Source organism: Antechinus flavipes, chromosome 6 (assembly GCF_016432865.1).
Source record: "Antechinus flavipes isolate AdamAnt ecotype Samford, QLD, Australia chromosome 6, AdamAnt_v2, whole genome shotgun sequence".
Lineage (NCBI taxonomy): Eukaryota > Metazoa > Chordata > Mammalia > Dasyuromorphia > Dasyuridae > Antechinus > Antechinus flavipes.
Genome location: NC_067403.1, coordinates 263,225,367 through 263,237,365, shown reverse-complemented (window position 1 = coordinate 263,237,365; position 11,999 = coordinate 263,225,367). Strand labels below are relative to the sequence as shown.

General features: G+C 57.5%; 1 protein-coding gene across 16 annotated transcripts in view; it reads left to right on the top strand.

Moving 5' to 3' along the window:
* Positions 1-8,351: 8,351 nt before the first annotated feature.
* Positions 8,352-11,999, top strand: part of MUC5AC (mucin 5AC, oligomeric mucus/gel-forming) — a 37,930-nt gene continuing 34,282 nt past the window's right edge. For all 16 annotated transcript variants that reach the window (XM_051967099.1, XM_051967095.1, XM_051967097.1 and 13 more), the window contains exons 1-5: positions 8,352-8,461; positions 10,467-10,523; positions 10,706-10,768; positions 11,102-11,366; positions 11,879-11,993. In XM_051967099.1, the coding sequence (XP_051823059.1) occupies positions 8,377-8,461; positions 10,467-10,523; positions 10,706-10,768; positions 11,102-11,366; positions 11,879-11,993 (585 nt within the window). In that variant the 5' untranslated portion in view covers positions 8,352-8,376. The remainder of the gene's footprint in view (positions 8,462-10,466; positions 10,524-10,705; positions 10,769-11,101; positions 11,367-11,878; positions 11,994-11,999) is intronic.

Genomic DNA, 11,999 nt, shown 5'->3' with positions numbered 1-11,999 from the left:
GATATGGGTCTACATCAGAGTGGGGACAGTGTCAGAGAGGAGAAAGGGAGGGAATTGAAAAGATGTGGCAGAGGTGAAATCGACCAGAGATGTTCCAGAGGTGAAACATACAAGAAATGTCTGCAGAAGCAAAATCGACCAGAGATGTGGCAGAAATGAAATAGACCAGAGATGTTCCAGAGGTGTAATATATTAAAAACGTCTGCAGAAGCAAAATCGACCAGAGATGTGGCAGAATGAAATCTATCAGAGAAGTGGCAGAGGTGAACTTGACCAGGGATGTGGCAGAAATGAAATAGACCAGAGATGTTCCAGAGGCGTAATATACAAAAAATGTCTGCAGAAGTGAAATTGACCGGAGATGTGGCAGAGGTGCAATTGACAAACCTTGGCATCATATTGGGCCTAAGGGGTGTGAGAGAGTAGAGTCCAGGATGATTCCAATACTTTGAGCTTGTAGGACTGGGAAGGGACTGGTATCCTTGACTGTTTTTCCTTAACTAATTTTCCCATTAGGCAGAGAGACAGCTTGGGAAGATAATGAGTCCAATTTTAGACACATTGAGTCTCTTTGGGAAGTCTGTTGAGACAGAGATTATTTGGACTTGTAACTGACTTAGACTAGGCAAGAAAGAAGAAGACATTATAAGCAGGACTTTGAGATGTAGCCTTACTTTAGAAAGAATCGTGGTCTAGTCGGCAAGACTAGATGCCCACATGAGAAAGCCGGAGGAAAACTATAGCCAGGCTCTAATTAAGAACTGTGTGACATGGAGAACAGGCTGGCTGAGTCTAGAGCTGGGATCTGAGTATGGGAAGAAAGGTAATAGAACTAGGCTGTATACAGAGACGGGCTAGACAACCAGCTTGTGGGTGTGTGTGATAGGTGGCTGATAAAACATAAGACTGGCAAGTCTGGGTGCTGACAAGGAGCTGCTCTCTCTCCCTATGGGAACAAGACAAGAAGGAATCCTCATATACCACAACTAATATAGTCTTTAGCCCTAAGGACAGTCCAGGATAGGACTCAGGGAAAACTGGAACTCCCTGGCCATTTGTAAGTTTAGATCCTCTCCTATGAAAATGATAGAGACCACACCACACCTCCACCGTGATCTGCAAGAGACTGACACAAACTGAGTCAGGCCCCAGACCAGTCCATTCTCCTCCCAGAAAGACTCACTGGAAATATTTCAGGAGATGGACCACCTAAGCACCATAGTTTAGAGAGAAGGAGAGTGGGTTTCTCAGGGTCTCACTTCCACCTCCAGGATTCAATTTCTGAATCCATTCCAGACCTTGGAAGGAATTCTATTTGCTGTATGATTCAGAGAAAATACATGCGTATGCAAGGGTGTTTCAAATCAGTGAGACCCCACCAGAAAGTCAAATTTACTCCCTGTTTGTTCTCCCTGCACTGAAATAAGGGGCCCAGCACTTTGGGGCATTCTGCACTAATCACTGCCCCTCCCTCCCCGTAGCCCAGGGGTCAAGATTCTTCTGTCTTGTCTCGGACATAGGGTGCTCACCCCCTCCCTTGGCCCTGACCCCGATCCCTTTAGTGACTCTCAGTAACCTTATTGGGAACAATGGGGAAATCTGAGCCACCTGTGTGTTTATCAAGGAAGTGGGTGAAGTGATAAGATCCATAGGCCAGTCCTGCCCCTTCTGTCAATATTAATCTGTGATAATTCCTGTGGGGTTTGTCAGCCACATAATCCCTGTCCCCGTGGGACTTCATCTCCAGCCTCTAGCTATTTCCTTCTTCAGAACCTCCAAAGACTTCCATAGGATGTTCAAATGTGCAAAATCATTTTTATTTTCACAAGTGAAAATCAAGTCATTACAAATGCTGGTTGGTTGACTGATGGACATAAGGGAGCACATTGGTCCTTGAAGGCTAGAGGGGCTCCTTGGTCAGATGTAGGTTGGACTGGAGGATCTTGTCCAATGAGCGGAGCAAACCAAGCCATGTATTCTGTTTCAAACCTGACTTTCAGAGCCCAGGACAATGGGTGGCATTGACACTGACCACAGGTTCCCTTTATTTTAAAATAAAGGAGGATGACTGGAGTACAGAGATGTGGAAGTGGCTGACCCATGCCCTACTCCACTACATCCTAGGCTTGCCTGAAGACCAGAGGCTTCCTTTCCCCTTTGACCAGGCTGTCAGAGGCCCAGGACAGGGCTAGGCACCTGCGGTGCTCCCAGAAGAAGAGCTGGCTTTAATTGTCTGGACCAAAGTTAACACGGAGAAGTCAGACAACAAGGGTGGACTTTCAGGGGAGAGACATCTGGGCCATGAACCCAGCTCGGCATGAAGTGGGATGATACCAGGCTTGCAAGCCATCTCCATGTATTTGCATGTAAATGTACGTTTTTACTTCTAACTCCTCCGAGGGATCTGGGATAAAATTAGTAGCTTCTCCTGGTGGGGTTTTGGTCAGGGCCCCTGACCTGGCTGGCTCTTAACACCATAAGAGGGAGGCACCTGGCTGGCCAGGGAGCAGGACATCAAAAGCTCCCCCTGGCCTTAGCTGGGCTCAGAGGGTCAAGCCTCTCCTGATCTTCAGTCACCAGACCTTCACCCAGGAACTCATTCCTCACTTTTCAGCAGAACAAAAAGGGCTTTAATCTGAGCCCCCCAAGGCTGGCAGCTTTTCCCAGAGTTTCCTCTGCCATGCCCAGAGCTAGCGCTCCTGCTCTTGTCCCGTGCCCACACATGCTCACAAATGCTTGTACTTTCCCATACACACACATGCAGACTCCTTCACATCCGCACATGCTCGTTCACCCATATACACGTGCCCTAATCCATTCATCTGCTAGAAGGCACAGCCCTTGAGTAATTTACAGAGGAATTGTGGACAAAGAAATCCCTTAGCCCCTGAATGTGAGCAGCAGAGACAAGGGGAAAAACCATCAGCCCCAAGGCCAGGGCATATGTTCCACTGTACTGATTCCTCTTTCTCCATCCTGGTATGGCCAAGGCAGGACAGCTTGCCTGTGGCCCATATCCCTGGGAGGGACAGTTGCTGCAAATGATCCTGAGATAATTCTGTTTCGAGAGAGTTGTTAAAAGAAGTCAGGCCCCCGAGCTTCTGCCAACTTGATCCAAAGCATGGATCACCCCACCCCCCAGACACGGCATCCTATCTTTCCACCCATAATCCATTTCTCTGTCCTCAGAGATAGATCTCCCTATCTTCCCCCATGAAGTGCTCTGGACATTACACCCAGATCTGGAAACTTATTGGGCTCAGGAGAAGCCCTCCCATTAGAGGAGGGTCTCGGCCTCAAACCGGGTGCCTCCTGCCCCCACATGGGCATCTGGCACTTTCTTAAGTCAAATTTTGTGTGACTACGAGGCAAGGAAGAGGCTTGTGGTCAGAAGGTTCATACAGCCTCATCATGGCTCTTTGGACAGATTTTCCAGGGAATCCCAAGAGCACTGGCCTGTGGAACATAGACTGTGATCCCAGACCGCAGAGTGAGAGCTGGATTGCTCAGGGTCCTCTTCCGTTCTGGGAGGAGCCCCTCATGAATTCCGAGCCTTTTCAGCCTCGTGCCAAGCCCTGGTCCTAGAACCTGTGATTTTCTTTCCTTTGTGGGCCACACTGGCAAGGAAAACCCGGCCTGAACAAATGCCAGGCACTTGGTGGTCAGTCTCCAAGTTATCCAAGGAACAGATATGGATGAATGAAAACAAGAGCCCCATTCCCCAATAGATAAGGAGTCAAAGCACAGAAGGCCGATCTCAAAAAAGGCAACGCAAGCAATCTACAGCCATGTAAAAGATGATTACAGGAAGCCGGTAATCAGAGAAATGGAAATTCAAGCGGTTCTGAGGATCCACCTCACACTAGCCCAGGTGGCAAAGATTACGGAGGGAATGACGCAAGTTGGAGGGGATGTGGGAGGCCAGCCTGTGAAGTGGGCCAGCTATTCCAGAAAGCAATTCAAAACGATTCCAAAGGCAGACATTCCCTGGCCCGGCGGTAACATTACTAGCAATGCCCCTGGTGGGTCTCTGATTCCTGGATCAGCACCGGTACTTGGCTGCCTCTGGAGGGACTGGACTCCCCATCCTGGGCTCAAGCAGAGTCGGGAGGAGCACCCGGAGGGGCGACTGGCCAGTTCTGGCTCCCCCGGAGGCAGCCAAGGTCCTTTCCTGATCAGAGAATTCGTGAATGGCAGGGCCAGCTTTCCAAGCTTGGCCTCTGATCCGGGCCGTTGTTCAGCCCTTTCCCTAGTCCACTTCCTAATTTCAGGAATTAGCCTGCCCCCAGGTGTCACAGGTGAAGTACTCAGAGGCAGAGCACGTGGGCTTGGAAAGGGCTCCCCGAAGCCCAGAATGGCTTCCCTTTGGTCTTCTGGAATCTGGCCTTGCAGAGGGAGGAGTCTTTGAAGGTGATCTCATTCAGGTTCCCAAAGCCTCAGAAAAGACTGGGAAGCCTCCCTAGAGAAGGCCTGGGTCTGCAGCCTCTGAACCCCCCCTTTTCCAGCTCTACCTCTGCCTGGGAGTCAGTCTCCTGTGGCCCCAGGGGCCTCTGGTCCCCTGAAAGTATCTCCAACTCCCTCCTTGCCCCGCCTTGCCCTATTTCATCGCTTCTGGGTCAGAATGGTGGCCCCCAGAGAGCCCAACGGCCTGGGGTTTGGGCTTGTCTCCCCAGTGCTTGGGACGTCGCTCGGCGCTGCACTCGGCAGCGTGCTTAACGAATTTACTGTTGTTCATTTGCTTTAATCACATCTGACCTTTGTGTCCCCATTTGGGTTTTTCATGGCAGAGATATTAGAAAGGCTCACATTGACTTCTCCCGGTCATTTTACAGATGAGGAAACTGAGGCAAACAGTAGGGAGGGATTTGCCGAGGGTCACACGGCTAGGAAGTGCCTGAGACCATATTGGAACCCAGACGAATATTCCTAAGTCCAGGCCCCGCGGCACTTTATTCACCGTGGCACTAAATAAGCAGGCACAGGGAGAAGGACCCGGCACACAGAAAGCCCCGAATGCGAGGTTTATTTCTTTGTTGTTAATCTGTCCTCTCATGAGTGTATTCCTGGGGTCCGGTTGCCCTTGAGGACCCATTCCACTATGATGGATCAGCCGCTAATGTCCCCTCTAGGCCTTGGCTTCTGGTGTCCTGGATCCCCCAGAACAGATTGGGGGGAAGTCCCTCCTCTTGGGCCAGAAGGGTCCCAGGGGGCCTCGAAGGGCCCAGATAACCCAGATGATTAGCACACAGGTCTCGCTCCAAACCAAGTTAGTGTTAGCCCCTAGATATCTTCGTTTTCCACTTCTTATCTAGCGTCCTCCATAAGTGATGGGGTTCTCGAAGGCCTGGGGGAAGAGTCTCCCGCAGGATGTGGTCCTTGGACAACAATTAGTCATTCACTTAGTCACCGAGGACTGCTCCGTGCCAGGGCCCGGAACGCAGAAGTGAAGTCGGCCTTGCTCATCCTGGAGGAGGGGAGATTACATGTTCACAGCTAAGGAAACAAAATAAAAAAGTGCTTTAGGAGGAAGAAAGCACTAATACTGCAAGGATCAAAGGAGGTATTGCCCGAACTAAGAAGAAGGAAGCTGATTCTAGGAGGCACGAGGGAGGCTCTGCTGTGGGAGACTCTGGAGGGGGCTCCTTGGCCACTGGCTTCTTTGTCTCCCAGGGCATGGCGCCTGTGCCCCCCGGGCCCCATAGGGCAGGTTTACTCGAAGGTTTTATTCACCCAGAAACTTTTCCTGACCAGATTCCTGGTGCCAAACAGAGCTCTAGAGACCCATCTCCTGGGCGACAAGTCTCACCTCTGCCCCCCTGTCTTATCTACCCTGGCTAAATGCTCCCAGTTCCTTCAAATGGTCCTTATGTAACATGGTCTGGAGACTCCCCCCCTCTTGGCCTCCCTCCTCTGGGGACTCTTCAGGGCATCCTTGTCGTTCCCCAAATGGGGTCTCTTGAACTTTCCCTGGTATTCTGATTGGGACAAAGGACAGAGAATTGTCATCTCACGATGGCTTTGGGGCAGCTCTGCTTCTTAATACAGAACAACTGCGCCGGCTTCCTTAGGGCGGGATGGCCTCTGGTGGGCTTGCCGTCCATGTCCCCCGGTGGGCTTGCCGTCCATGTCCCCAGCCCCATCTCTGGTCTGGGCAGCCTTCCTCCTCCTGGGTCCCACTTCACTCCCATTCCGCTAGATCCAGCCCTTCGAGAGGAGATCACCAGCCACCCTCTGCCCTTTTAGCTCCATGCCCACAGGTGATGGGCTGGCTTTATCTAAGCACCCATAGAAATGCCGCCCAGCCCTGGCTAACCCCAGGTCCCCAGGACTTTCCTTTCTCCAATCAAAAACATTTATTAAGCACCTACTGGATACTTTGCTGCACACTGTGGACACGGAGACAAAAAAATGAACAAAAATAAACTTTATTAAATGCTTTTCTAAAATCTGTTCAGCTTTACTAGGAAGTCACTCAATGACTAAGCATTAATTAAGCACTTGCTGTGTTTGAAGCTCAGTGCTAAGTGTTGGGAATAAAAAGAGAAAGCAAAAGCAGTCCCTGCTCCCCCGAGGAGCTTCTGATGCAATGGAGAGACAACCTGCAAATGTGTGGGACAAATAGGGTAGAGGCAGGGAGCCCAGAGAGGGAGGCATGACATCTGGGAGGGCAAGGAGCTGGGAAGGTGTCCTGCGGACGGTGGGGCTTAAGCTGAGCCTTGAAGGAGATCCAGGAGGTGGTGGAGGGAGAAGCGAGGAGGAAGCGCATTCCAGGCATGGATGGGGCAGCCAGAAAGGAGCCGGCACGCCTGCTTGATACTAGCTTCCTTTTCCGGTAACAACTGGAAAGGATGCTTCCCATCCTTTTAGCCATCCGGTGTCCACTTAGATGGAGCAGACATTTAGGGCGTTAGCAGGCGTTTGCCGCGTGTCCACATGTGTGTCTGGGGGGCAGTGTGTGCTCACATGTGTGCGGGGGGCAGTGTGTGTGCACATGTGTGTCTGGGGGGCAGTGTGTGCGCACATGTGTGCGGGGGGCAGTGTGTGCGCACATGAGTGTCTGGGGGGCAGTGTGTGCGCACATGTGTGCGGGGGGCAGTGTGTGCGCACATGAGTGTCTGGGGGGCAGTGTGCGCGCACATGTGTGGGGGGGCAGTGTGTGTGCACATGAGTGTCTGGGGGGCAGTGTGCGCGCACATGTGTGTCTGGGGGGCAGTGTGTGCTCACATGTGTGTGGGGGGGCAGTGTGTGTGCACATGAGTGTCTGGGGGGCAGTGTGTGCGCACATGTGTGTGGGGGCAGTGTGTGCGCACATGTGTGTCTGGGGGGCAGTGTGTGCGCACATGTGTGCGGGGGGCAGTGTGTGCGCACATGAGTGTCTGGGGGGCAGTGTGCGCGCACATGTGGGGGGGCAGTGTGTGTGCACATGAGTGTCTGGGGGGCAGTGTGCGCGCACATGTGTGTCTGGGGGGCAGTGTGTGAGCACATGTGTGCGTGGGGCAGTGTGTGCGCACATGTGTGCAGGGGGGCAGTGTGTGTGCACATGAGTGTCTGGGGGGGCAGTGTGTGCAAGGCTTGGGGCACAAGGGGTGCCATTACGTCTGCCTGTCCTCAAGGGGCTCCAGCTAGGACTGAGCAGGGGGTTCTGGCGGGGAGAGGAAGGAGGCCCTGGGAAGGAGGCTGCCCGGAGGAGGCCCTGGAGCCAACAGGGATGGGGTGGGGGGGGAGTCTGCCTGCTGGGGCTGGGCCCAGGCAGCTCCTGGAAGGCACAGCTTTGGCCAAGGGCCAAGCCTTTGTCTCCCAGCCCGGGGCTCCCTGGGCATGGCGCCTGTGCCCCCCGGGCCCCATAGGGAAGGTTTACTCGAAGGCTTTATTCATCCTTGGCTGAGGCCCATGGACCCCCTAGTCGAGGTTGGAGGGAGAATAGAGGGAGGGGACCCCCAGCACGGGGCTTCCCCCCTCCCCACCGGGCCCCCGCCTGCCCTGGGGCTGCTGGGGCCCCGCTTGTCCTCCACCTCCCTGGGGGGGTCCTGCCCCGGTGGTCCTGTGGCCACCTTCAGTCTGGGGGGTCCCGGGCCCGAGACCACCACAGAGAGGAAGCTCAGGATGAGGGATGCTTCTAGGCCCCAGTGGCCATGGGGGGAGAGAGGGGGGCTGGCGGGTCGGCTTTGGACCCCCCTCCTCCCAGTGTGCAAACACGCCTGGAGCCTCCCCCCTAGAGCATCACTGTTTGGCAGAGGAAGGGGCCGAGCGGCGGGCCCCGCCCCGCCCTCGTGGGCTGGGTTGGGGCCGGAGCCAGCTCCGGGCCCTACATAAGGCTCTTCCTGGGGCCGCTGCCCTTGCAGAGGCCAGTCCTCAGTGTGGTGGAGCTCGGCCGCCATGGGTGCCGGCAGCTGGGGGCAAGCCCTGCCCCTCTGGGCCCTTCTCCTGCTCGCCTCCTCCTCCAGGCAGCAGCAGCAGCCAGGTAGGGCCCGGCCCCCCGGGGCATCTCCTGACTCCTTGGGGATCCTCGCCCTCTTCTCCTGTCTCGTCCGTGGGGGGGGCAGCTGCCCCCAGGGGTCCGGGACCCTTTTTGGCAGCAGGAGGGCAGCTGCTCCTTCCTCCACGACCCCCAGAGGAGCGGCTTGTGGGGCCCCGGTCTCCGCAACCAGGGCTCCCCTGCCCGGCATTTCTGGGCAGGAACCAGGCTCCTGGAGCAGGAAGGCCGGACCTTTGGGGCCCCTCCCTCCCCTCTCCTCCCATGTCTTCTGCCCCCACAAAGTGTCCCCCCGGGGCTTTGCCCGGGGCCCCCATCAGAGTCCAGCTGCCTGGGCCCAGCCCCCGGGCTCTACTCTGAGCCGCCAGTCCCAGGGTCACTCCGAAGTCCATCTATGTTCCAGCGCTCTCCCCTCTGAACAGAGGCTTCTGGGACATTGGCCCCAGCACAGCCGGGAGGGACGGCCCGTGCCCGGGTTCCAGGGCCTGGGGGAGCTGAGCCCAGGGCTACAGGGGGAACGCGCTGAGGTCTCTGATCCGGGGGTCTTGCCGTGATTTCCAGTAGGTCGGAATGCTGGGTCTTCCCCCTCCCTGCCCCCACTTTGGGCCCACAGCATCCCTCTGGGGACTAGCTGGGGGGATCTGTTCTGGTCCTGACTCCGGACCCCCTCCCCACCGTGGGGGCTGAGTGCCGTGTCTCTCCCAGGGCCCGGGAAGGTCTGGTCGCCCACAGGGCACTGGCCTTGTCAGGAAGGGGGTGCGCCCAAGCCAATGGGATGGAAGGGGAAAGGCGGGGGGGGGGATCCCAAGCCAAGAGGACAGTCTCTCGGTGAGAGAAGACCAGGGGCAGGAGCAGTGTGGAGTGGTATAGGTGGGGTGGGGAGAAGCTGCAGGTTCAGTCCCAGTCTGGGCAGGTAGTGAGCTCTCTGTCCCCGGAACCCCCAAACAGAGGCTGGATGGCCGCTTGTCAGGGATGTAGAGTAAGAAGACCTGGCTTCGAATCCCACTCTCACATTTGGGGGCCTGCCACTGTGACTCAGTTTCCTTATCTGAAAAATGCCACGTCGCACTGGATCACCTCTGCTCTGACTTCTAAGGTTTCCCCGCTGGCCCTCTCGGAGCTTCTGGGACCCTGGCTGGCCGGGCACCCTGTGGGACAAGGGAGCAGACTCTGTACCCCCAGAGCAGGCCCCAAGCCCCCAGGAGCAGACCCCAAACTCCCGGGAGCAGACCCTGAATCCCCAGAACAGGCCTCAAACCCCCGGAAGCAGACCCTGAACCCCCAGGAGCTGACCCTGAACCCCCAGAACAGGTTTAGTGCTAGAGGCCCACGGCTCGGTCCCTGCTCCACCAAAGCAGGAAGGGCTGGGAGCCTCTGGTCAGCGCGGGCACTTGGTGGTGCTTCAGAGGAGGCAAAGGGAGGGATCACTCATTAAGCAACTACTGTGTGCCAGGTACAGGGCTGAGCACGCTACAAGTGGCATCTCTTTTGGTCTCCCTCTAAGGAAGGATCTCAGAACCTAGAACCTGGGATGTCAGGGCTGGGAAGGATCTCAGAACCTAGAACCTGGGATGTCAGGGCTGGGAGGGTCCTTGGGACCTAGACCATGGAGGGGGGGTCTGTCCAAGGGCAGGCCTCGTGGCGGCCTCGGAGGGCCGGCCCGGCTCCTGGGTCTCTGGGCCCATTTCTCCGAGGCCCAGCGGCTCGGGCTCTAGGTTTTACTGCAGTTTTCCGTTTCTGGCTCACGCCCTTGGATGGACAGGCCGGGCTTGCCCGAGCAGCCCGCGCCTAAGGCGGAGGGTGGGGGACAAGCCGGCCGTCCCTGCCCCAGGCCCCTCCACTTGGGCGGGTGTGTCCAGGCCCAGGATCTCAGCGTCTGGGAGCTCAGGGCGAGACTGGACCTGGGAGCCCTGCTGCTCGGGGCACGGGCGCCTGGGCCAAGCCAGCTCCCCCAGCCCCCCTGAAGGCAGCCCCCTTTCTCTTTGGGCTGCAGGGCATGACACTCCTCGAGTTCTGTACAACCTCCCCGGCGCCCTGCAGAAGCAGGACTGTGAGTGCCGGGCCGGGGCGGGGTCAGGGAGGCTGGGAAGGAGGCGGTGGGGGGCAGGGGGGAGGGGGACAGGAGTGTGTGTGTGGGGCAGGGCTGTGTGGGGGGAGGGGCAGGGGTGTGCCGGGCAGGAGCCCGGGGGCAGGGGCCGAGGCACCCTGGCAGACGGGACTCTCTCTCCCCAGCCTTCTCCGGCAGCCCGCTCCGAGTCTCCATGCCGGTGATGACCACCATCTCACCCATCAAGAGTGAGTGGGCCCCGGGGGCAGGGCGGCGCTGAGGGCTGGTAGGTTGCTCAAGGACATGGCGGGGTCCAAGACGGCCCCACACCGGGAGGCTGAGCCCCCAAAGTTGCTCTCCTGCTTCCTCCAATGGCCTCCTGCCCTTTGGGCTCCCAGGGTGCCCAGGGGAGGCTCCGGTCGGGGCAGGAGGGAGAGCGTGGCCCGGGGTCAGAGGCCTGGAAGCCCAGCTGTGCCTCCAAGGCGGGGGAGGGGCAGGTCCCCCGTGTGAGGGGGTCCCCAGAGGGCCGGGAGGGAGGCGGGGCCGGGGGCGGAGCCTCACAGTCTGCGTGGCCCCCGCAGCCTACAGCCCCTCCCACAATGGCCAAGTCTGCAGCACCTGGGGGGACTTCCACTACAAGACCTTCGATGGCGACATCTTCCACTTTCCCGGCCTCTGCAACTATGTCTTCTCCTCCCACTGCAAGTCGCCCTACGAGGACTTCAACATCCAAATCCGGCGCTCCCCGGGGCCCAACGCCACCACGACCGTGAGCCGCGTCACCCTCAAGCTGGAGGGGACCGTGCTGGAAATGAGCCCGGGCGCCATCTTGGTCAATGGCAAACCGTGAGTGCGGCCTGGTGTGGGGGGTGCTGTCCCCCTGAGACCCCCCAGGAGAGCAGACCTTGTCTGTGAAACCCCCCAAAAGGAGGAGACCCCGTCTGTGAGATACCCCCCAAAAGGAGCAGGCCCTGTCTGTGAGACACCCCCCAAAAGGAGGAGACCCCGTCTGTGAGACCCCCCCAGGAGAGCAGGCCCCATCTGTGAGACCCCCCCAAAAAGGAGGAGACCCCATCTTTGAGACACCCCCCAAAATGAGCAGGCCCTGTCTGTGAGACCCCCCAGGAGAGCAGGCCCCGTCTCTGAGACACCCCCAGCAGAGAACTGGCTCCATCCCCACCTGGAAACCCCTCCCCTCCTGGGCTCTGCTCAGACCAGACGACCCCTAGTGCCCCTTCCCCTCTCTCAGCCTCCGTTTCCCCATTTGTAAAACAGGCGGTTTGGGCTGCTCTCCCTGCCCCTGCTGGGGGGGGTCCCTCCTCCCCCTCCCCTGCTCCCTGACTAGGGCTCTCTCGCAGGGCCCAGCTGCCCTTCAGCCAGGCGGGCATCCTGGTCGAGAAGAGCAGCACTTATGTGAGGGTCGTGGCCAAGCTGGGCCTCGTGTTCCTGTGGAACCAAGACGATGGGCTCCTGGTAAGG